This window comes from Nerophis ophidion, linkage group LG26, assembly GCF_033978795.1.
Source record: "Nerophis ophidion isolate RoL-2023_Sa linkage group LG26, RoL_Noph_v1.0, whole genome shotgun sequence".
Taxonomy (NCBI): Eukaryota; Metazoa; Chordata; class Actinopteri; order Syngnathiformes; family Syngnathidae; genus Nerophis; species Nerophis ophidion.
The window spans coordinates 19,140,220-19,167,426 of record NC_084636.1 but is presented as its reverse complement, the minus strand read 5'-3'; the positions used below and the strand labels follow the sequence as shown (position 1 = coordinate 19,167,426).

At 40.9% G+C, this 27,207-nt stretch overlaps 1 protein-coding gene across 2 annotated transcripts in view; it reads right to left on the bottom strand.

Annotated features, from left to right (window-relative positions):
- Positions 1-27,207, bottom strand: part of osbpl9 (oxysterol binding protein-like 9) — a 99,907-nt gene that overhangs the window by 26,404 nt on the left and 46,296 nt on the right. The window contains exons 6-10 of one of the 2 annotated variants that reach the window (XM_061888834.1): positions 23,907-23,954; positions 23,382-23,411; positions 23,239-23,289; positions 22,852-22,890; positions 5,839-5,932 (exon numbers count right to left, since the gene is read on the bottom strand). In XM_061888834.1, the coding sequence (XP_061744818.1) occupies positions 5,839-5,932; positions 22,852-22,890; positions 23,239-23,289; positions 23,382-23,411; positions 23,907-23,954 (262 nt within the window). The remainder of the gene's footprint in view (positions 1-5,838; positions 5,933-22,851; positions 22,891-23,238; positions 23,290-23,381; positions 23,412-23,906; positions 23,955-27,207) is intronic. The other variant, XM_061888835.1, reaches the window with a different exon arrangement.

The following is a 27,207-nucleotide window of genomic DNA, read 5'->3' as shown; positions in this document are numbered from 1 at the left end:
ATGGTCATTCAATGTTTGTTTCTGACCATGCCACTTACGTGGAGAGATTTCTCCAGATTATCTGAACCTTTTGATGATATTACGAACCGTAGATGTTGAAATCCCTCAATTTTTTGCAATTGCACTTTGAGAAATGTTGTTCTTAAACTGTTTGACTATTTGCTCATGCAGTTGTGGACAAAGGGGTGTACCTCGCCCCATCCTTTCTTGTGAAAGACTGAGCACTTTTTGGGAAGCTGTTTTCATACCCAATCATGGCACCCACCTGTTCCTAATTAGCCTGGACACCTGTATGATGTTCCAAAGAAGTGTTTGATGAGCATTCCTCAACTTTATTTATTGCCACCTTTCCCAAGTTCTTGTCATGTGTTGCTGGCATCAAATTCTAAAGTTAATGATTTGCAAAAAAAATATATATATATATAAAAATATATATACACATACACACATATATATATTATATACACATACATATATATATACATACACATATATATACGTACACATATATATACATACACATATATATACATACACACACATACATTATATATATATATATATATATATATATATGTATGTATATATTCCCCACCTAGTACCAACCTGGTCACGTATGTATACGAGGGGTGTAACGATACACAAAAATTTCGGTTACATACGTACATCGGTTTTGTAAACAACTGCTTTATCCTGTTAACATTGGGAACAGTATAATAATTCTGCCCACGTTAATCAACATTAACTGCCTCAAGTTGTTGGACGGATTAAACAAAAGGACAAAACTTTTCTTTTACATATAAAAAGTGCAACATTAAACAGTTTCAAGTCACCTTACCATGCTTAAATTATTACAGCATTTGGGAAGCCGGTAATTGATTTTTATTACGTAAATGTTATACTTTTATCAACATGTGAGAGCAGGGCCCTTTCTATTCAAAACTAGGCTGCTACATTACTAATGATTAATGTAACTATAGCTGAAAAAATAGTAGACTTTTCGTCCCTGAACATCATAGAGTTCATGTAGGTTTTATGATGCAGTTACATTATTATATCAACTATCAGACTATTCATTTAAGACAATGTCCTTTTTTGCTGCTTCAACACAGAAAAAGGCAAAGTGAAATAACAGACAGACAGGGCTTTGCTGTCTGTAATACAGTAAAAACACTCACACACGCACACAGCGCAAAATGAGCTAACGATACGCTAATAGCTAATTAGCCTCCACCTCAAGCCAGGACTGCGAGCGAGCTGAGCTGCAGTTTAAGTTTCTTGAAGTTCAACAGGCTCATAGTGATGTTACTAGTAGTTGACTGGAAGGTGTTTATTATCATTTGGGGAGAGTACGTTGCCTTATGCTCACCTGCTAAACACCTATCTGCTCGACGCTGAAGCATTGACTACATGGCTCTGAATACGCACTGCTGATTGGCTGTTACCGCTCTGAATACGCACTGCTGATTGGTTGTTACCGCTCTGTATGTAACCAATCAGATGGTTGTGTGGGTGGGACAATGCTGAGGGAGAAAGCAGAGCAGCTTGTTAAGACTTTAGCTTAGAAACTCGTTTGGTACACCTATGCACCAAACCCTCGTACCGAAACAGTTCAAAACAAATACACGTACCGTTACACCCCTAATGTATACACATACATACATATTAGGGGTAGGGTTGTCCCGATCCGATCTGATATTTGGATTGGATCGGCCACCGATATTTGCCAAAAAATGCATATCGTCAAGGCATAAGAAAAAGCATATCCAGATCCAGTTTTTTTTTTTTTAAATCCGGTCCGTGTTTTCCAACGCACCAATAAAAAATAATACATTCCACTCTTCTGCTGCTCCCTACGCTCCGTTCTGCATTTTCCAGCACACCGTCAACACATCCACAGGTCTGTGTTCTAACCGTTAAGACGGCGGTGTGAATTAAAAGTTACGGTAAAAATGTCAGCTGTGTGGGATTATTTTACTCTACAAAACAAAAAAGATGAAGAGGTGGAGTGCAAAACATGCCACAATAAAGTCACGCGTGGTGGTAAAGTCTTAAGACATTTTAATGACTCTTGAGAGTGGGCGGCTTTTTAGCACTCATTGATGAACACAGGAGCAGGCTGACACCTGAGCATCTTGAAGTGCTCGTCTTTGTTACAAAGAATCTCCCCATTATGCTTGGACTTCAAATGGGGCAAACAATTGAAAGGAGTGTGTAGATATATATATATATATTTTTTTTTTTTAAGTTTACACTTGTTCAAGAGATAGTATTGATGCTGAGTTATAGACATTTTATCCCACTCAGGTTGTATGTGTGTTTTGCTTTTTTAAATAATATTTACAGCATTATTTGCACTTTATACTGTTCACTTTTTTACTGTTCAATGATGCCATTTCTGTTTGTCATGTATAATTTGTTTCTATTTTGTGTTCATCCTTGAATATCAACCATTGTGTATTATTCAAACTCACCTAATTCAGCTGGCTAGTTGTTATCAAGAGAACTAAGACCCTTTTCAACATGAATCTGACAACTAAATAGGCTAAATAACTTTAAACTTTAATACATGCTCGGACAGGCCAGTATCGGTATCGGATCGGAAGTGCAAAAACAATATCGTTATCGGATCGGAAGTGCAAAAACCTGGATCGGGACATCCATAATTTTGTGGGAAAAAAATCGATTCGAAAACGAATCGCGATTCTCACGTTGTGCGATTCAGAATCGATTCTCATTTTTTTTTAAATGGATTTTTTTGTAAACATTTTTTTTTAATCAAACCAATACACAGCAATACCATAACAATGCAATCCAATTCCAAAACCAAACCTGACCCAGCAACACTCAGAACTGCAATAAACAGAGCAATTGAGGAGACACAAACACGACACAGAACAAACCAAATGTAGTGAAACAAAAATGAATATTATCAACAACAGTATCAATATTATTAATAATTTCAGCATAGCAGTGATTAAAAATCCCTCATTGACATTATCATTAGACATTTATAAAAATAAAAAAAAAAGAACAATGTGACACAGTGGCTTACACTTGCATCACATTTCATAAGCTTGACAACACACTGTGTCCAATGTTTTCACAAAGATAAAATAAGTCTTATTTTTGGTTCTGTTAATAGTTAAAACAAATTTAAATTATTGCAATCAGTTGATAAAACATTGTCCTTTACAATTATAAAATATTTTTTTTTAAAATCTACTACTCTGCTAGCATGTCAGCAGACTGGGGTAGATCCTGCTGAAATCGTATGTATTGAATGAATACAGAATCGGAAAAATATCGTTTTTTAATCAAGAATCGCGTTGAATAAAAAACATTTTTTTTTAAATAAAATAAAAAAATCGGTATATAATCGAATCGTGACCCCAAGAATCGATATTGAATCGAATCGTGGGACACCCAAAGATTCGCAGCCCTAATACATACACATATATATATATATATATATATATATATATATATATATACATATATATATATATATATATATATACATACACATACACACATACACTTATATTTATATAAATATATATACACATGCATAAATATATACATACACGTATATACACATACATATATACAGTATATATACATATACACACACATACATATATAAACACATATATATACATATACACATACATATCAATATACACACATACATATACATATCAATAAACACATACATACATATCAATATACACACACAATATATATATACACACTTATATAGATATATACATCTACACATACATATGTATATACACATACATGTATGTATACATACACATACATATAAACACATACATGTATGTATATATGTATATGTATTAGAGATGCGCAGATAGGCAATTATATCATCTGGAACCGCATCACCAAAGTCGTCATCCACCCGCACCAACATTTTATCAGAACCGCAACCGCCCGCCACCCGCCCGTTGAAATACATCAGCGGTCGGCCACCTTTACCACTCAAAGAGCTATTAAAACCCATTTCACAGAGTAAAGATGACAATGGGAGCCGCTAACGTTCTCGCGAATATCCAATGGGGTTCATCCTGATGACAAGAATAAGGACGTGCTGTGAAGCCATTGCCTTTGACACCTTCAACAACATGTCCAAACCGATTGTTAGTCCAGCAACATGTTGTATGCAGCTTCCGCAATCACACGTACAAGATTGAAAGGCATACTGGGTGATACAGAGTACACTGATGGTTGTTATATAAACAATTTTAACACTCTTACTAATAAGCGCCACGCTGTGAAGCCACACCAAACAAGAATTAAAAAAACATAAACGCAACACAACAAATACCCAGAATCCTTTGCATCCGTGACAATTCCTGAATATATTTTACACTCCCCGCGGCTCCAAACCCGCCCAGCTTACCGACGCACGGGGGGGTGTGGGGGCTGGCTGCTAGCGGGGTGTATAAAATACTCAGGATTTGTCATGGATGCAAAGTATTCTGGGTATTTGTTGTGTTGCGTTTATGTTGTGTTACTGGAAGGATGTTCTCCCGAAATGTGTTTGTCATTCTTGTTTGGTGTGGCTTCACAGCGTGGCACACATTACTAAGAGTGTGAAAATTGTTTATATCACAACCATTAGTGTACTCTGTATCACCCAGTATGCCTTGCAGTCGTGTGTGTGTGTCTGCCTGAGCCACACACAACATGTTGCTGGACTGACAAGCAGATCGTACATGCTATAGAAGGCAACAAAGCCAATGGCTTAATAGCACGCCCTAAATCTTATTAACTGGGTGACTGCCGGCAGTCGTTCTAGAGAATGTCTGCGTCTCCTATTGTCTTCTTGCCCTGCGACACGGGTCCTAAATGGCTCTTTGAATGGTAAAAGATACCGATCCCAGAACCATGTACATCAAATATTTCCGAATGGTTAAACCGCCACTCGCCTGAATCTAATTAAAATCTATTTTTTCGTCATGTCACCCATCCGACACGCGAATTATCCGCGGTCTCCACGGATGAGACCGCAAACCGCGCATCTCTAATATGTATATATGTACATACATACATACATACATACATATACACATGTACATATAAACATACACATATATAAATATGTATACATATATAAATATACACATATACATATAAACATACACATATAAAAATATATACATATAAACATACACATATAAAAATATATACATATAAACATACACATATATAAATATATATACATACACACACACACACACACACACATATACATATATATACATACATACATATACATATATATACATACATACGTATACATATATATATATATATATATATATATATATACACAAACATACACGTCAGTGTCAGTTTTTAGTACATGAATACTTTTGTTGTACTTGTACTTGTATAGCGTTTTTCTACCTTCAAGGTACTCAAAGCGCTTTGACACTACTTCCACATTTTACCCATTCACACACTGATGGAGGGAGCTGCCATGCAAGGCGCTAACCAGCACCCATCAGGAGCAAGGGTGAAGTGTCTTGCTCAGGACACAACGGACGTGACAAGGTTGGTACTAGGTGGGGATTGAACCCGGGACCCTCGGGTTGCGCAAGGCCACTCTACCACTGCGCCACGCCGCCCCTAAATTAACTCAGGTTTATCTTCATCCAAAAGAGCCAACAGTGTAGTCTGCAAGTATTTATTCTCGATGTAGTATTTATTGTCAATGTAAGCTACGGTAAAAAAAAAAGCAACTTATTAAGCATGTTTATACATTTACGATCCTGATCATGGAAGCATTAATGCATGGAAAATGAGAGCTACCTGTGGGTAGAGTGGTCTGTGTTGGCATTGTGGTGTTGGCTATTGGAGTGTCCAGAGGGGGCTGGTAGATCCCATCCACTGGGTTGATGGTGCTCTGAAGTGAAAACAACATAGGCCATTAATGTCATAAAACATGGACAAGCACATGACATCTGCAATGATTTGTAACTGTCCCAATAACTGCTTACCTAAGCTATGTCAATAAAACGAAGCTTTATAGACAAGTCACTAAGTCACACTGAAATCTATATTCGTGACACATGTGCTTGCATGCAACCCCCACTGAAACAGTATCTTCTTAGATTATGTTCCAAGTTTTGATCTATTGATAGCAGATCAGCCATAACACCGCCCTTGTCCGCAGATCAATTTCCTTTAACTCTACGCCTTGAAAAGACCGACATTACCAGAATGTCATAAATAAGATCAATGTAAAACTATCCAAAAGTAGCTAAATACAATTACTAATAGTACCTCTTGAACTACGAACAATCCCTCAATCTAAAAAGATAAGATAACTAAAACCGGTTACATGTTGACATCGCCTTAATGAAAAACACTTTGGATTCTCTACTCTGCAGTATACAGCCATCATCTTTAAAATGGGGTCACTTTAGCAAGCTGAAAAAAACACATACATGTGGATTTTGTAAACATTTTTTTAAATTAAATAAAATAGACCCAAAGAAAAATAAAGCTGTTGCAGTGTCAATACATTAATTGAAGAGTTACTTCACAAAAAATACATTTAGAATTTAAGTATCAGGGAAATAATTATTTCCCATGCAATACATATTTATATTCTTTGAGTGAGCAGCTACTGTGTTTATGGACTGAACAAATGCATTTGAAAACATTTATCATAATATCTTAACGAATTAGAACATTTAGGAATCAGAGGGTTGGTCTTGAACTGGGTCAGAAGTTACTTAATTAACAGGAGGCAATATGTGAAGCTATGCAAAGAAAGGTCTACATCTCGAAAGCGATCTTGTGGTGTACCTTGGGATCAATACTGGTACTAAAATTGTTAAATCTCTATATTAACATTTTTAAAGTTATAAAGAACTTAAAGTTGGAATTATTTTCAGACCACACAACTGCTTTTTTTCCAGGAGAGAACATACAGAAGCTAATACAAATGACAGACTAAATTAAATAAACAGATGCCTTGACAATCTGATATTTGGTAACAGGAGGAGAAAAAGTCAAACACAAATACAAATGGATAGAGTAGGCATTGACAAGGTGAAATAAATAACATTTCCAAGTGTAATTAATAATAGATGATAAAATATTTTTTGTGCAGAAATATGGGGGATTAACTAAAAAAAGCACACCTAACTCACTAACTGAACTAAAATATAAAATACTGCAATTCAATGATTTTGTGTATTTGCAAAAAACTAGAATTATGCACAACGCAAATTATACCCCGCGACACAAATGTACAATAATTCTTCTCACCAACAGAGAAATACAACTCTAAAGAAAAATTGCATGTAAAACATTGTACAACACTTAAAAGCTTTAGTATACCAATATGTGGAGTCAAATTAATGAATGGATTAGGTAAAAATGTCAAAATACAGTCATGGCCAAAAATATTGGCACCCCTGCATTTCTGTCAGATTATGCACCACTTTGCCCAGAAAATTGTTGAAATTACAGATGCTGTGGTATTCACATGTTTATTTATTTAGTTTGCATTGGAAAAACACAACAAAACCCCCAAGACAACCAAATCTGATATTTTACACAGAACTCCAAAAATGTACTGGACCAAATTATTGGCACTGTCAACTTAATATTTGTTAGCACACCCCTTGGAAAAAATAACTGAAATCAATCGCTTCCTGTAACCGTTCAATGAGCTTCTTACACCTTGCTACTTGAATTTTGGACCACTCTTCTTTTGCAAACTGCTTCAGGTCTCTCAGATTTGAAGGGTGCCTTCTCACAACTCATTTTGTTTTCAGTAAACAGTGCTTTAGAAAAAAGCTCCACTTAAGTCTCATCTGTCGACAGGGCGTTCTCCCAGAAAGATTTTGGCTTCTTCAGGTAAGTTTCTGCAAACGCCAGTCTTGCTTTTTTATGTCTCTGTCAGCAGCGGGGTCCTCCTGGGTCTCCTACCATAGTGTCCCTTTTTTTGAGATGGCGACAGATAGTGCGAACTGACACTGTTGTATCCTGTGTCTGCAGGTCAGCTTGAATTTATTTGGAAATGGATCGAGGTTCTTTATCCACAATTCTAACCATTCTTTGTTGCAGTATTTCATCAATTTTTCTCTTCAGTCCACATCCAGGGATGATAGCTACAGTGCCATGGGCTTTAAACTTCTTGATGACATTTTGCACAGTAGACACAGGAACATTTAGTTCTCTGGAGATGGACTTTTAGCCTTGAAATTGTCCATGCTTTTCTACAATCTTGGTTCTCAAATCTTCTGAGAGTTATTTGCTCTTTCCTTTCTCCATGCTCAGTGTGGTACACACAACACAAAGGTGGAGTCTACTTTTCTCCATTTTAACTGGCTGCAAGTGTGATTTCTATATTGCCAGCACCAGTTACTTGCTACAGGTGAGTTTAATTACAAATTTAGGGAGCATCACACGCTTAGAATACAACTATTTCTTACAATTTTGAAAGGGTGCAAATATTTTTGTCCATTCCATTTTAAGAGTTCTGTGTAAAATAATATCAGATTTGGCTTTTTTGAGTTGTAATGCAAACAAAAGAAATCAACCGTAGGTACAAATAATATCCTAAGAATTTTCTGGGAGAAAAGGAGCATTATCTGACAGAAATGCAGGGGTGCCAATATTTTTGCCCATGACTATGTATTAATGAATGAACTTGTGTATGTGTGTATATATGTATAAAAGTTGGGTGTATGGGAGTATGTATGTACAATATATTTGTTTCACAGTGTGTACAGTAGGTAAAATACGGCCCCAGCCACCCAGAGAGCCCAACTCAAAACAGCAGATGCGGTGCCCAGGGAACAACGGACTACCGGCTTCACGAAGCCAGGCCGGCCAGTGACAGACCTTAAACAGATGCGCCCAGCAGAAGACAAGGCATGGGAGAAGCAAGCAAGAGACCACACCCCACACTGGCAGAGAGCGACCTCAAAATGTATGTATAGCTTTATTTATTAATTTAAAACAGCCAAAAGCAGACATATAAAGCTGGGTGTCAGTAGTGAAATACATTTGTGTTAAATTACGAGACCTTGACTATCGTAATGTTGAGCAACCTCCGTGTTCTTTGCCCCTCTCTTTATGCTGAGGGAGAGCCATATATCCAGCCATTGCAGATAGAAAAAAAGCTCCACGCACCAAGCTATGTTTGAAAGTAAAACCACATTTTTAATTTTCTTTTTTTAGACCGCAATAAGTTAACGTAACTCTGCGGATGTTGTTGATTGGTGGAGGGAATACTTCGAAGACCTCCTCAATCCTACCAACACGTCTTCCAATGAGGAAGCCGTGCCTAGGGACTCTGTGGTGGGTTCTCCTATTTCTGGGGATGAAGTTGCAGAGGCAGTTAAAAAGCTCCTCGTTGGTAAGGACCCGGGGGTGGATGAGATCCGCCTGGAATTCCTTAAGGACTCTGGATGCTGTGGGGCTGTCTTGATTGACAAGACTCTGCAACATCGCATGGACATCGGGGGCGGTACTTCTGGATTGGCAGACCAGGGTGGTGGTTCCTCTCTTTAAGAAGGGGAACCGGAGGGTGTGTTGTCCAACTATCGTGGGATCAAACTCTTCAGCCTTCCCGGTAAGCTCTATTTAGATGTACTGGAGAGGAGGCTGGGGCAGAGAGTCGAACCTCAGATTCAGGAAGAACAGTGTGGTTTTCGTCCTGGTCATGGAACTGTGGACCAGCTCTATACTCATGGCAGGGTCCTTTAGGGTGCATGGGAGTTTGCCCAACAAGTCTTTGTGGACTTGGAGAAGGCATTCGACCGTGTAGTCCTGTGGGGACTGCTCACAGAGTATGGGTTAACGGACTGACTGATTGTAGCGGTCCGCTCCCTGTACAATAAGTGTCAGAGCTTGGTCCGCATTGCCGGGAGTTAGTCGGACCCGTTTCCAGTGAGGGTTGGACTCCGCCAAGGCTTCACTTTGTCCCAGATTCTGTTCATAATGTTTATGGACAGCATTTCTAGGCGCAGTCAGGGTGTTGAGGGTATCTGGTTTGGTGGCTGCAGGATCTGGCCAAGATCTTCAGCTCTCACTGGATCGGTTCGCAGCAGAGTGTGAAGCAACTGAGATGGGAATCAGCACCTCCAAGTCCGAATCCATGGTTCTCGTCAGGAAACGAGTGGAGTGCCATCTCTGGGTTGGAGAGGAGATCTTTCCCCAAGTGGAGGAGTTCAAGTACCTCAGAGTTTTGTTCACGAGTGAAGGAAGAGTGGATCGTGAGATCGACAGAGGGATTGATGCGGTGTCTTCAGTATCGATCCACTGTGGTGAAAAAGGAGCTGAGCCGGAAGGCAAAGCTCTCAACTTACCGGTCGATCTACGTTCCGATCCTCACCTATGGTCATGAGCTTTAGGTTACGACCGACAGGATCATGGGTACAAGCGGTCGAAATGAGCTTCCTCCGCAGGGTGAGGGGCTCTCCCTTAGGGTGAGAAGCTCTGTCATCCGAGGGGAAGCTCAAAGTAAAGCCGCTGCTCCTCCACGAGAGGAGTCAGATGAGGTGGTTCGGGCATGTGGTCAGTATGCCAACCTAGGGAGGTGTTTTGGGGAAGTCCGACCGGTAGAAGGCCACGGGGGAAACCCAGGACATGTTGGGAAGACTATTTCTCCCGGCTGGTCTGGGAACACCTCGGGATCCCCCGGGAGGAGCTAGAGAAAGTGGCTGGGTAGACGGAAGTCTGGGCTTCACTGCTTATGCTGCTGCCCCCGCGACCCGACCTCGGATAAGCGGAAGATAGATAGATGGAGTTAATGTAAATACAAAAACCCGTTTCCATATGAGTTGGGAAATTGTGTTAGATGTAAATATAAACGCAATACATTGATTTGCAAATCATTTTCAACCCATATTCAGTTGAATATGCTACAAAGACAACATATTTGATGTTAAAACTGTTAAACATTTATTTTTTTGCAAATAATCATTAACTTTAGAATTTCATGCCAGCAACCCGTGACAAAGAAGTTCAGAAAGGCGGTAATAAATACTGATTAAGTTAAGGAAAGCTCATCAAACACTTATTTGGAACATCCCACAGGTGTGCGGGTTAATTGGGAACAGGTGGGTACCATGATTGGGTATAAAAGCAACTTCCATGAAATGCTAACTAATTCACAAACAAGGATGGGGCGAGGGTCACCACTTTGTAAACAAAATGTCAAACAGTATTAGAACAACATTTCTCAACGAGCTATTGCAAGGAATTTAGGGATTTTACCATCTACGGTCCGTAAAATCATCAAAAGGTTCAGAGAATCTGGAGAAATCCCTGCATGTAAGCGATGATATTACGGACCTTTGATCCCTCAGGCAGTACTGCATCAGTGTGTAAAGAATATCACCACATGGGCTCAGGAACACTTCATAAAACCACTGTCAGTAACTACAGTTGGTCGCTACATCTGTAAGTGCTAGTTAAAACTCTACTATGCAAAGCGAAAGCCATTTATCAACAACACATAGGAACGCCGCCGGCTTCTCAGGGCCGAGCTCATCTAAGATGGACTGATGCAAAGTGGAATAATGTTCTGTGGTCTGACGAGTCCACATTTCAAATTATATTTGGAAACTGTGGACGGAGTGTCCTCCGGAACAAAGAGGAAAATAACCATCCGAATTGTTATAGGCTCAAAGTTCAAAAGCCAACAACTGTGATGGTATCGGGGTGTATTAGTGCCCAAGGCATGGGTAACTTACACATCTGTGAAGGCACCATTAATGCTGAATGGTCCATTCAGGTTTTGGAGCAACATATGTTGTCATCCATGCAATGTTATCATGGACACCCTTGCTTATTTCAGCAAGACAATGCCAAGCTACGTGTTACAACAGCGTGGCTTCGTAGTTAAAGAGTGCAGGTACTTTCCTGGCCTGCCTGCAGTCCAAACATGTCTCCCATCAAAAATGTGTGGCAAATTATGAAGAGTAATATACGACAACAAGACCCCGGACTGTTTAACCACTTAAGCTGTAAATCAAGCAAGAATGGCAAGGAATTCCACTTTCAAAGCTTCAACAATTAGTTTCCTCAGGTCCCAAACGTGTTGTTAAAGAAAATGTGATGTAACACTTGTGAAAAAGCCCTTTCCCAACTATTTTGGCACGTGTTGCACCCATGAAATTCTAAGCTAATTATTATTTGCACAAAAAAAAACAGTTTATGAGTTTGAACATCAAATAGCTTGTCTTTATAGAGCATTCAATTGAATATGGCTTGAAAAGGATTTGCAAATCATTGTATTCCGTTTATATTTACATCTGACACAATTTCCCAACTCCTCTCTGAGCTGCCACCTTACCGTGGTAGAGGAGTTTGCGTGTCCCCATGATCCTGGGAGCTATGTTGTCTGGGGGATTTCATGCCCCCTGGTAGGGTCACCCAAGACAAACAGGTCCTAGGTGAGTGATCAGACAAAGAGCAGCTCAAAGACTTCTATGGATACACAACAAAATGAACTCAGATTTCCCTCGCCCGGACGCGGGTCACCGGGGCCCCGCTCTGGAGCCAGGCCCGGAGTTGGGGCACGATGGCGAGCGCCTGGTGGCCGGGCCTGTCCCCATGGGGCCCGGCCGGGCACAGCCCGAAGAGGCAACGTGGGTCATCCCTCCAATGGGCTCACCACTCATAGGAGGGGCCATAGAGGTCGGGTGCATTGTGAGCTGGGCGGCAGCCGAAGGCAGGGCACTTGGCGGTCCGATCCTCGGCTACAGAAGCTAGCTCTTGGGACGTGGAACGTCACCTCACTGGGGGGGAAGGAGCCTGAGCTAGTCCGCGAGGTAGAGAAGTTCCGGCTGGATATAGTCGGACTCACCTCGACGCACAGCAAGGGCTCTGGAACCAGTTCTCTCGAGAGGGACTGGACCCTCTTCCACTCTGGCGTTGCCGGCAGTGAGAGGCGACGGGCTGGGGTGGCAATTCTCGTTTCCCCCCGGCTCAAAGCCTGCACGTTTGAGTTCAACCCAGTGGACGAGTGGGTAGCTTCCCTTCGCCTTCGGGTGGGGGGACGGGTCCTGACTGTTGTTTGTGCTTACGCACCAAACAGCAGTTCAGAATACCCACCCTTTTTGGGAACGCTCGAGGGAGTACTGGAAAGTGCTCCCCCGGGTGATTCCCTTGTCCTACTGGGGGACTTCAACGCTCATGTTGGCAACGACAGTGAAACCTGGAGAGGCGTGATTGGGAAGAATGGTCGCCCGGATCTAAACCCGAGTGGTGTTTTGTTATTGGACTTTTGTGCTCGTCACGGATTGTCCATAACGAACACCATGTTCAAACATAAGGGTGTCCATATGTGCACTTGGCACCAGGACACCCTAGGCCGCAGTTCCATGATCGACTTTGTAGTTGTGTCATCGGATTTGCGGCCTTATGTTTTGGACACCCGGGTGAAGAGAGGGGCGGAGCTTTCTACCGATCACCACCTGGTGGTGAGTTGGCTGCGATGGTGGGGGAGGATGCCGGACAGACCTGGCAGGCCCAAACGCATTGTGAAGGTCTGCTAGGAACGTCTGGCAGAGTCTCCTGTCAGAGAGAGTTTCAATTCACACCTCCGGGAGAACTTTGAACATGTCACGAGGGAGGTGCGGGACATTGAGTCCGAGTGGACCATGTTCCGAACCTCTATTGTCGAGGCAGCTGATTGGAGCTGTGGCCGCAAGGTTGTTGGTGCCTGTCGTGGCGGTAATCCCAGAACCCGTTGGTGGACACTAGCAGTGAGGGATGCCGTCAAGCTGAAGAAGGAGTCCTATCGGGTTCTTTTGGCTCATAGGACTCCGGAGGCAGTGGACGGGTACCGACGGGCCAAGCGGTGTGCAGCTTTAGCGGTCGCGGAGGCAAAAACTCGGACATGGGAAGAGTTCGGGGAAGCCATGGAAAACGACTTCCGGACGGCTTCGAAGCGATTCTGGACCACCATACGCCGCCTCAGGAAGGGGAAGCAGTGCACTATCAACACCGTTTATGGTGTGGATGGTGTTCTGCTGACCTCAATTGCGGATGTTGTGGATAGGTGGAAGGAATACTTCGAAGACCTCCTCAATCCCACCAACACGTCTTCCTATGAGGAAGCAGTGCCTGGGGAATCTGTGGTGGACTCTCCTATTTCTGGGGCTGAGGTCGCTGAGGTAGTTAAAAAGCTCCTCGGTGGCAAGGCCCCAGGGGTGGACGATATCCGCCCGGAGTTCCTTAAAGCTCTGGATGCTGTGGGCCTGTCTTGGTTGACAAGACTTTGCAGCATCGCGTGGACATCGGGGGCGGTACTTCTGGGGCGGTACCTCTGGTTTGGCTGACCGGGGTGGTGGTTCCTCTCTTTAAGAAGGGGGACCGGAGGGTGTGTTCCAACTATCGCGGGATCACACTCCTCAGCCTTCCCGGTAAGGTTTATTCAGGTGTACTGGAGAGGAGGCTTCGCCGGATTGTCGAACCTCGGATTCAGGAGGAACAGTGTGGTTTTCGTCCTGGTCGTGGAACTGTGGACCAGCTCTATACTCTCGGCAGGGTTTTTGAGGGTGCATGGGAGTTTGCCCAACCAGTCTACATGTGCTTTGTGGACTTGGAGAAGGCATTCGACCGTGTCCCTCGGGAAGTCCTGTAGGGAGTGCTCAGAGAGTATGGGGTACCGGACTGTCTTATTGTGGCAGTCCGCTCCCTGTATGATCAGTGTCAGAGCTTGGTCCGCATTGCTGGCAGTATGTCGAACACATTTCCAGTGAGGGTTGGACTCCGCCAAGGCTGTCCTTTGTCACCGATTCTGTTCATAACTTTTATGGACAGAATTTCTAGGCACAGCCAAGGCGTTGAGGGGATCCGGTTTGGTGGCCACGGGATTAGGTCTCTGCTTTTTGCAGATGATGTGGTCCTGATGGCTTCATCTGACCGGGATCTTCAGCTCTCACTGGATCGGTTCGCAGCCGAGTGTGAAGCGACCGGAATGAGAATCAGCACCTCCAAGTCAGAGTCCATGGTTCTCGCCCGGTAAAGGGTGGAGTGCCCCAAGACCCTGCCCCAAGTGGAGGAGTTCAAGTACCTAGGAGTCTTGTTCACGAGTGGGGGAAGAGTGGATCGTGAGATCGACAGGCGGATCGGTGCGGCGGCTTCAGTAATGCGGACGTTGTATCGATCCGTTGTGGTGAAGAAGGAGCTGAGCCGGAAGGCAAAGCTCTCAATTTACCGGTCGATCTACGTTCCCATCCTCACCTATGGTCATGAGCTTTGGGTCATGACCGAAAGGATAAGATCACGGGTACAAGCGGCCGAAATGAGTTTCCTCCGCCGTGTGGCGGGGCTCTCCCTTAGAGATAGGGTGAGAAGCTCTGCCATCCGGGAGGAACTCAAAGTAAAGCCGCTGCTCCTCCACATCGAGAGGAGCCAGATGAGGTGGTTCGGGCATCTGGTCAGGATGCCACCCGAACGCCTCCCTAGGGATGTGTTTAGGGCACGTCCAGCTAGTAGGAGGCCACGGGAAAGACACAGGACAGGTTGGGAAGACTGTGTCTCCCGGCTGGCCTGGGAACGCCTCGGGATCCCCCGGGAAGAGCTAGACGAAGTGGCTGGAGATAGGGAAGTCGGGCTTCCGTGCTTAGGCTGCTGCCCCCGCGACCCGACCTCGGATAAGCGGAAGATGATGGATGGACAATTTCCCAATTCATGTGGATTTGTATGTTACAATAATGAGTGGTGGGAATAATTAAATATTGTAAAAGTGTGCATCAATGTACCAATATTAGTTATTGCATGTTATTTAAAAATGTTTACTTCTATTGATGATTATTGTGATCTTGTGTTCAACCCCTCTGTTTTTGTTGCTGCGCATAATAATCAAGGAGGAGGACTTGGACAACAGCAAAAATAAATGACACAAAACATGTATATACGAGTATGGACGATCATTTAAAAACAAAGTATTTTTATAACCTATAAAAATGTATTAATTCACTAATTGCTTGGATTACCTCACCCTTACTACATTATCTCATGTCCGTCTCGATAAATGTGTGGTTGTCAAGGCAGTGTCTGTTCTCAATGGGTACTCGGCGCCGTTTAGCCTTTCTCAAAGAAAAATGCCCCATGCTCGCGTGATTTTTTGCTGTACAAACCGTTCAAACCATGAAAAGGATAAAAGTTTCTTCAGAGTACCTTGAGAGATAATCAAGAAGGGCAGATGATTTATCAGGGAGAGTCTTGACACCAATTTCCTTGACCCAGCCACACAAAGAAGTTGTAGGCCTCCAGGCTTTTCCATGTCTTCTGTTTTGTCTGGAGTACCAGATAGTTCAATTTGTCTAGGAACTCCACCTACAGGTAATCCTTGATGTCACTCGAAAAAATCTTTTTTAGATAAAGTATAGCTATATTCCACTAGATAAAATGTTTTGCTCGTATCAGCTTTTTGCAGAAAGATCCAGGCCCCTTGTGTACTCAAAGTTTGCACGCTGCTTGCTGCACAACCGCAGTCTTGGTTTGGTTGACCACCACTGTTTTTCACTTCCACGAAGAAGTCACGTGACAGAATACAAGCAATGGGTTCTGCTGTTGTGTAATTGGAACCTGCAAAAGTCCCTAAATACTTTGTATTTCAAATTACAACAGTGGAGGATGAATGCCCCACAGCAAGAGGATAGAAAAAAAATAAGCTTATTGACTACGGTGTCATCACATCACGTACTACAATGGCATCATTTGAAATACAAAGTAGCGTACAACTTATATCTGTCAGTAGACTCGCTATAAAAGCGCTAAAAAGTACATCAAAGGATGACTGGCAGAAGACACTGTCGAAGTGGAGCCACAGAAATAAGACCGCGCGCAAAATAGAACAAACACCCTGAAGAGACTGTCAGAAAGGGACTTGAAGATGGTCTGTAAAACATTAAATTTTGGACCAAACAGCCTCTATTACATGTTATGTAGACTGCAAGGACGTGTTGTGAATGTAAAAAAAAAATAATATTTTTGACCCCATTAATGCGCCTTATAATACGATGAGCCTTTTTTATGAATATAGACCTGAATAGACCCGGTCATTGGCGGTGCCTCGTATGCGCCTAATGTGACGCCCTATGGTCAGAAAAATATGGTAACGATATTCATGAACTGCCGCACAGCCATCTTGAAACACACGAAGCACTAAATCTCGTGATGCCCTCAAACAACCACACTACAACATCCTGTAATGCACATTAATTATGCCCCTTACACAAGTCACAGAAAGAGGAGTAACAAACGCGCTACAATAAGCATAATAACTGAGTTGCAAAGATGCAACATATAAGCTGAAAAACATTTTTGGACAATCAATTGACAATCAAAAGTCAATGGAGGGGTCAAGCTTTTAACACTATCATCAGGCAGCTTTCGGGCTTACAAGACAGAAACCAAAGATACACCAATAATAGATAAACAGAGGATTTTTTGCACATTAAAGGCACAGAGGCCCTAAAAAGGTCTATTTAGCACCCAGCTTATACCATAAAATGTGCAGATAGACTGACAACATTTACACTCACACACGAGCGCCAATTTAGCGTTACCAATCAACATATCCCCAGGTGCATGTGTTTGGAGTAAGCTAGAGGGAGCCCACGCAGTCACAGGGGGACCATGCTCCACACAGAAAGACCCCGAGCCGGGGAATCGAACCCAGGACCTTCTTAATTGTCATATAATAATATTGTTCTGGCTACTAAGAGCCATATTATTTTATTTGAGTGTTTAAATATGTTTATCTTCTACAGTTTTGATTTGTAAAAGTTATTTTAAGGATAAAGGAAAAAATTGTGTGTTGGGCCCTTCCTGTTATATTGGTTCGAGTACGGATGCATCCATTTTTTGTTTAAGTGAGCTCAGCCTGTAGGTTCAATGGCACAATTGAATATCTTAGTTGCTGAGACAATAATGTGTTTATACAAGTTTAGATTGGGGAATATCATCTTTCAAAAGAGAATGACCTTAATATTTATTGTTTTCATGTTTGCAACTTAAGCTAGCTAGTGCAAGATTGATTCTCCAGTAAATGAGCAGTGTCACTTTATCAAAGTGTTAATAATCATGATTTTACGATCATTTTAATTTAAAATGGCAATACTGACCGTACAAAGTTTTACTGCGGTTTATCATTAAATACCGACATGCAGACTATGAGATACTGGGAATCTATCATCAAGATCCACACTAGAAGTACACATCAAGGCACCAACTCTGATAATTTTTTTCTTACAAAGCTCAGATATTTGAGAATACACACTCCTGAAGCCATGAGTACCAGATAGTTCAATTTGTCTAGGAACTCCACCTACAGGTAATCCTTGATGTCACTCAAAAAAATCTTTTTTAGATAAAGTATAGCTATATTCCACTAGATAAAATGTTTTGCTCGTATCAGCTTTTTGCAGAAAGATCCAGGCCCCTTGTGTACTCAAAGTTTGCACGCTGCTTGCTGCACAACCGCAGTCTTGGTTTGGTTGACCACCACTGTTTTTCACTTCCACGAAGAAGTCACGTGACAGAATACAAGCAATGGGTTCTGCTGTTGTGTAATTGGAACCTGCAAAAGTCCCTAAATACTTTGTATTTCAAATTACAACAGTGGAGGATGAATGCCCCACAGCAAGAGGATAGAAAAAAAATAAGCTTATTGACTACGGTGTCATCACATCACGTACTACAATGGCATCATTTGAAATACAAAGTAGCGTACAACTTATATCTGTCAGTAGACTCGCTATAAAAGCGCTAAAAAGTACATCAAAGGATGACTGGCAGAAGACACTGTCGAAGTGGAGCCACAGAAATAAGACCGCGCGCAAAATAGAACAAACACCCTGAAGAGACTGTCAGAAAGGGACTTGAAGATGGTCTGTAAAACATTAAATTTTGGACCAAACAGCCTCTATTACATGTTATGTAGACTGCAAGGACGTGTTGTGAATGTAAAAAAAAAATAATATTTTTGACCCCATTAATGCGCCTTATAATACGATGAGCCTTTTTTATGAATATAGACCTGAATAGACCCGGTCATTGGCGGTGCCTCGTATGCGCCTAATGTGACGCCCTATGGTCAGAAAAATATGGTAACGATATTCATGAACTGCCGCACAGCCATCTTGAAACACACGAAGCACTAAATCTCGTGATGCCCTCAAACAACCACACTACAACATCCTGTAATGCACATTAATTATGCCCCTTACACAAGTCACAGAAAGAGGAGTAACAAACGCGCTACAATAAGCATAATAACTGAGTTGCAAAGATGCAACATATAAGCTGAAAAACATTTTTGGACAATCAATTGACAATCAAAAGTCAATGGAGGGGTCAAGCTTTTAACACTATCATCAGGCAGCTTTCGGGCTTACAAGACAGAAACCAAAGATACACCAATAATAGATAAACAGAGGATTTTTTGCACATTAAAGGCACAGAGGCCCTAAAAAGGTCTATTTAGCACCCAGCTTATACCATAAAATGTGCAGATAGACTGACAACATTTACACTCACACACGAGCGCCAATTTAGCGTTACCAATCAACATATCCCCAGGTGCATGTGTTTGGAGTAAGCTAGAGGGAGCCCACGCAGTCACAGGGGGACCATGCTCCACACAGAAAGACCCCGAGCCGGGGAATCGAACCCAGGACCTTCTTAATTGTCATATAATAATATTGTTCTGGCTACTAAGAGCCATATTATTTTATTTGAGTGTTTAAATATGTTTATCTTCTACAGTTTTGATTTGTAAAAGTTATTTTAAGGATAAAGGAAAAAATTGTGTGTTGGGCCCTTCCTGTTATATTGGTTCGAGTACGGATGCATCCATTTTTTGTTTAAGTAAGCTCAGCCTGTAGGTTCAATGGCACAATTGAATATCTTAGTTGCTGAGACAATAATGTGTTTATACAAGTTTAGATTGGGGAATATCATCTTTCAAAAGAGAATGACCTTAATATTTATTGTTTTCATGTTTGCAACTTAAGCTAGCTAGTGCAAGATTGATTCTCCAGTAAATGAGCAGTGTCACTTTATCAAAGTGTTAATAATCATGATTTTACGATCATTTTAATTTAAAATGGCAATACTGACCGTACAAAGTTTTACTGCGGTTTATCATTAAATACCGACATGCAGACTATGAGATACTGGGAATCTATCATCAAGATCCACACTAGAAGTACACATCAAGGCACCAACTCTGATAATTTTTTTCTTACAAAGCTCAGATATTTGAGAATACACACTCCTGAAGCCATGAGTTTTGGTTAAAAGTTTCTTAGTGATATTCAAGCTTCAAAATCCAACTGCAGAAAGGCTTGCCCCAAGCGCTACTCAATGTGAATGTGGAAGTATTTGACCTCTTGTTCTCAAATCATAAGGACAGTCATAGTTCCCTAATTCACACATTAAAATAGTTTCCCATCCTGGTCCTTTTTGTTACAAATTTGGAAAATAGGAGCAGTTACAATAAACACTATCAGTAGATGGAACATGCAAAAGGATGTTTGGCATCGGCATAGGCAGTAAGTGCTGGCTGGATGGCTCCACAGCTTTTAACGCAGAATAGGTCAATAAGCAGGCAGTGTGTATGGAAACTACATATATGGTGCATTCAATGACTCCAATTACATAGGTGAAGTGAAGTGCAACATTCTCATGCAAGCACATATACAGTCGTGGTCAAAAGTTTTCATACACTTGTGAAGGACATGTCATGGCTGTCTTGAGTTTCCAATCATTTCTACAACTCTTATTTACGGACGGCGTGGCGCATTGGGAGAGTGGCCGTGCACAACCCGAGGGTCCCTGGTTCAATCCCCACCTAGTACCAACCTTGTCACGTCCGTTGTGTCCTGAACAAGACACTTCACCCTTGCTCCTGATGGGTGCTGGTTAGCGCATTGCATGGCAGCTCCCTCCATCAGTGTGTGTAAATGGGTAAATGTGGAAGTAGTGTCAAAGCGCTTTTGAGTACCTTGAAGGTAGAAAAGCGCTATACAAGTACAACCCATTTATTTATTTTTTTGTGATGGAGTGACTGGAGCACATGTTTGTCACAAAAAACATTTCATGAAGTTTGGTTCTTTTATTAATTTACTGAAAATGTGACCAAATCTGCTGGGTCAAAAGTATACATGCAGCAACATACATTATCAATTTTGGTGATGTAGAAAAGTTACAATCAAATCAAATTAGCTTCATGGCAAGGTCTCTTAAATTCAAGAGAGTGATTGTGATTGGTGACACCTGTATACTTCTCTGAGCCAATTTAAATAGGGCTTATGTGATGCAGTCATTAGATTCGGATAGAAACGCGACGATGGGAAAGTCAAAGGAAATCAGCACCAATCTGAAAAACGAATGATTGACTTGAACAAGCCAGGAAAGTCACTTAGAAGCAGCTTAAGGTCCGTAAGTATAAAGTGCATGGCACAGTTTTGTCACTGCCAGGAAGAAAACGCAAGCTATCACCTGCTGCTGAGAGAAAAATGGTCAGGATGATAGAGTCAACCTAGAACCACCAAAAAGCAGGTCTGCAATGAATTGCTGAAACACAGGTGTCAGTGTCCACATTCAAGCATGGTTTGCATCGCCATGGACTGAGAGACTACCATGCAAGATGGAAGCCCTTGCTCCAGACGCAACATCTAAAGTTTGCTGCTGATTACATGGACAAAGATAAGACCTACTGGAGGAAAGTTTCAATGGTCAGATGAAACAAAAATTGAGCTCTTTGGCCACAATACCCAGCAAAATGTTTGGAGGAAAAAAGGTGAGGCCTTTAATTCCAGGAACACAAAGCCTACCGTCAAGCATGGTGGTGGTAGTATTATGCTCTGGGCCTGTTTTGCTGCCAATGGAACTGGTGCTTTACGGAGGATAAATGGAATAATGAAAAAGGAGGATCATCTCCAAATTCTTCAGGACAACCTAAAATCATCAGCTTGGAGGTTGGGTCTTGGGCGCAGTTGGGTGTTCCAACAGGACAATGACCCCAAACACATGTCAAAAGTGGTAAAGGAATGGCTAAATCAGGCTAGAATGAAGGTTTTAGAATAGCCTTCACAAAGTCCTGACTTAAACCCCATTGAGAACATGTGGACAATGCTGAAGAAAAAAGTCCATGTCAGAAAACCAACACATTTAGCTGAACTGCACCAATTTTGTCAAAAGGCGTGGTCAAAAATTCAACCAGAAGTTTGCGGATGGCTACCAATAGCAACTTGTACTGACACTTGCCAATGGACATGTAACCAACTATTAACATTGCTGTATGTATACTTCTGACCCAGCAGACTTGGTAACATTTTCAGTAGACTCATAATAAATTCATAACAGAACCAAACTTAATGAATGATTTTGTGACAAACAAGTATGTGCGCCAATCACTCTATCACAAAAAATAAGAGTTGTAGAAATTATTGGAAACTCAACACATCCATGACATTATGTTCTTTACAAATGTATGTAAACTTTTGACCACGACCGTATATGAAAACATAATGCACATTATCATCACATACATTTTAACACATACAGACATATTGATAAAGAATAGTTCCCAACCACTGCTAAAAGACTAAAATCAAATAAAATGAGTAAGTTATTTTAAAAGATCAAGAGGAAATTGTGGCAGATGTGAGAAAAAAGCTTGAGATGGACAAAAATCTCCGTATCAGATTGCATGCACTAACAGAGATCCAATTGTATCCGCTTTCCTACAGTGTGAAGTGAATCAAGCGGGAAAAGGAAAGTTAGCGGTTTCTTTGATTTTAATCCTTGCGTGACAGAGAATGTTAAACTTACTATAAGTCCGTTTGCGTGTTGCTGTTCGTTACTTTGGTCCTTGAAATTTTAAGAAGACAATGTTAGACTATTTGCTTAGGTAGGATCATGATTACATATTTACCAACTTGCCACATGAAGTAATCATTTCATCACATTACTAAATCCATAGCTTTCATCACAAGTACAGATTGGACAGAACCGTTGTAATAGTTGATCTTGTTTTACGTATTTTCAAAAGAAGAAAGTGACGTGATGAAATGATAACTGGGCTATATCCTCATTGGCCACTGACCCAAGTAGCAGACATAAGCTGGGAACTACCCCAGGAATAAAACACAGATAACACAGTCAACACAGATATGATGATCCACACAAACAGCATGCGAGCAAAGATAATACACATACCTTGGCAATTTGCAGCAGAACAATACAGTGCTTGATGGACTCTACCATACTCTGTGAAGACCAACACAGAAATGAAATAAATCAGCAGGAAGGGAGTTCAAAACTGAAAAGCAGGAAGGAAGGTGTGTCAAGTTCCAACTTACACAAGTAGTCTCTTTCAAATGTTCTATTTTCTGAAAAACAAAAAGGAAAATGCACTACAATTCAACATATATAAATACATAGTCAGAATACACATTTGCTTACAATAGATGTGTTTAATATCCACTGTTATTTATGGTAAGAGTGTTCCTTTGACCTTGGAAATGTAAGGAGGTTGTTTATTTTGTTACAAAAGACAGCTACTGAAAAACAAACTTATATGCCCAAATATTCCAATGAAAACAAATTAGAATTAGGTCAAACAAAACAAAATATTACTTTTACAAATACTGTAGATTTTATTAAAGTGGTAAACTGTTCGCTGAGTTTGTCTTAAAACATGTTAGGCCTTTACTTTATAAATTACTTCAAAAGTAATTGCTTAAACCTGTCTTTATAAAATGAACATGCCCTGACAGCTATAATCGCTAAATTCTTGAGGGGTTAGACCCCTCCTTATGATGCTCAGTGGCCAGAACAGAGATAGCTTAAATACAAGGACAGTGTGCAGTACTGCTTGTACTTACTCTGCGTGATTCATCCTCTTTGCAATCTTTGATCTTGTCATCAAAAAGCTGTGAGAAATGATAGAAAACCCAATGAAAAAAGGCTGCATTGACTGATTGAATTAGGAATGCTATTCTTTGTGCAAAAGAAAAAATACTGTGCAAGGTGTTCTAATAATATTGTTCTAATAAGGCTTCTGCAACACCAATATTTAATTTTAAAGTACCAGTTTAATACAAAAATAAATGCTGTTTATATGCTGTATTAGATGCTGTTAAACCATACCCAGTTATATTTATAACCTGCAAAATACGTTAAAATACCGTCCAAACATCCAAATTTCAAATGACCATTTTGAATATTCCGCTCAAAAAGACTCTGGCAATTTTCGTAAATTTGAGATCTGAGGATGTCATGGTGGGAACTTCCCTGAAACAGCAGACCAGCTATACTGCAAATACGCAAACATGGGGATGAGAGGTGCGGTTTGTCATTCACAATCCCTATGTAAGACAATAACACATATGTTTATTTATAATACAGAATGCATAAAAAAATAAAAGTTTGCAAATGTGAGCTAACAATGCAGTCAATGGAGGCTCCTCTATTCCTCCAAGAAATCCCTCCAAACAACCATCCAAAAACAGCCAAAAATACTCCATTTACATCTCATAATCTGAATATTAGTGATATTGTTATTATAAGCACAAACTCAGACACACTATTTAAGGGGAAATTTTATCGCACCGCACTAGCTTATGCTGCTGTATTGTTGACACAAATAGTGAGCGTCCTGCAGCTGCTTCTGAACTAAATTGGTGAATGTTCATTCTAAATTATAATTAATGCCTCTCACCTGGATAGAAGAGGAATGGCTGAGTGGCTGGTCAATTTTGCCATCCAACTTAGTTCAAGAAATTTGGGGAAAAGACACTTTCTTGCGGTACTCGTTTTTTTTCTAATCTTTGAGATAGATTAGTGACGTATTATTACGGATTGCGCGCACGCACGCACGCACACACACAAGAAAAATGTGAATCGATGTAAATTATATTAATATATTACTTTTCTCTACAAACTCAAATCACTTTACATAGTAAAACCATTATCCACATCTTTAAGCTATAAATAAACCAGTATGGGTGGCACTGAAAGCAAGTGTCTTGCCAAACAAGACAATGGCAGTGACTCGCATGGCGCATACGAGGATCAAACTTGAAACTCTCAAGTTGCTGGCACGGCGCTCCCAATAATTTTATTAAATCAAAAACAGGCAAAAACACTTAGAGGGTGTTTTATTGTTTGTAGTATGGCGCCATCTTTTGAACAAATGCCCTCACTGCAAGTGCTGCAGTGTCCTTCCATTTTTTGGTAGTGTTTATTTTTATTTTTTTTATTTCAACTGGTGTTCTGTTCAGTCTTTTAGCCGTCGATAGCGTTTCTAATCGTATGGATTCTTTATTCAACAATCCAAGCAACATTTGTAAGTTTTACAGTTTAACTAAAACGGTTTATACTTACTAATCCGTCCCATGTGTGGTGTCTATAGGAGTGTTCTCATGGATATTTGTACATGCAATCGTAATGTAACAGCATTACCTAATATGCAAAAAACGTTTACGAGTGCCTGTTAGTATTATTACTTTACAACAACATTCTTTTTGTATTGTTTCAGTTCAACAAATTCCTCAGTAAACTCACCAAGAAGTTTCCATATGAGTTGGGAAATTGTGTTAGATGTAAATATAAACGGAATACAATGATTTGCAAATCCTTTTCAACCCATATTCAGTTGAATATGCTACAAAGACAACATATTTGATGTTCAAACTGATAAACATTTTTTTTTTTTTGCAAATAATCATTAACTTTAGAATTTGATGTCAGCAACACGTGACAAAGAAGTTGGGAAAGGTGGCAATAAATACTGATAAAGTTGAGGAATGCTCATCAAACACTTATTTGGAACATCCAACAGGTGTGCAGGCTAATTGGGAACAAGTGGGTGCCATTATTGGGTATAAAAACAGCTTCCCAAAAAACGCTCAGTCTTTCACAAGAAGGATGGGGCAAGGTACACCCCTTTATCCACAACTGCGTGAGCAAATGGTCAAACAGTTTAAGAACACATTTCTCAAAGTACAATTGCAAGAAATTTAGGGATTTCATCAAAAGGTTCTGAGAATCTGGAAAAATCACTCCACGTAAGCGGCATGGCCGGAAACCAACATTGAATGACCGTGACCTTCGATCCCTCAGACGGCACTGTATCAAAACCCGACATCAATCTCTAAAGGATATCACCACATGGGCTCAGGAACACTTCAGAAAACCACTGTCACTAAATACAGTTGGTCGCTACATCTGTAAGTGCAAGCTAAAGCTCTACTATGCAAAGCGAAAGCCATTTATCAACAACATCCAGAAACGCCGCCAGCTTCTCTGGGCTCGAGATCATCTAAGATGGACTCATGCAAAGTGGAAAAGTCTTCTGTGGTCTGAAGAGTCCACATTTCAAATTGTTTTTGGAAACTGTGTCCTCCTGAACAAAGAGGAAAAGAACCATCCGGATTGTTATAGGCGCAAAGTTGAAAAGCCAGCATCTGTGATGGTGCATTAGTGCCGACGGCATGGGTAGCTTACACATCTGTGAAGGCACCATTAATGCTGAAAGGTACATACAAGTTTTGGAGGAACATATGTTGCCATCCAAGCAACGTTATCATGGACGCCCCTGCTTTTTTCAACAAGACAATGCCAAGCCACGTGTCACAACAGCGTGGCTTCATAGTAAAAGAGTGTGGGTACTAGACTGGCCTGCCTGTAGTCCAGACCTGTCCCCCATTGAAAACGTGTGGTGCATTATGAAGCCTAAAACACAACAACGGAGACCCCTTTCTTGTGAAAGAGCATTTTTTGGGAAGCTGTTTTTATACCCAATCATGCCACCCACCTATTCCCAATTAGCCTGCACACCTGTGGGATGTTCCACATAAGTGTTTGATGAGCATTCCTCAACTTTATCAGTATTTATTGCCACCTTTCCCAACTTTTTTGTCACGTGTTGCTGGCATCAAATTCTAAAGTTAATGATTATTTGCAAAAAAAAAAAAAGTTTATCAGTTTGAACATTAAATATGTTGTCTTTGTAGCATATTCAACTGAATATGGGTGGAAAATGATTTGCAAATCATTGTATTCTGTTTATATTTACATCTAACACAATTTGCCAACTCATATGGAAACAGGGTTTGTAAGAGCATGTCTACTTCAAAATAGCCTGTTTTCTCGCAAGTGCTAGCAAGTACTCGCACGGACGAA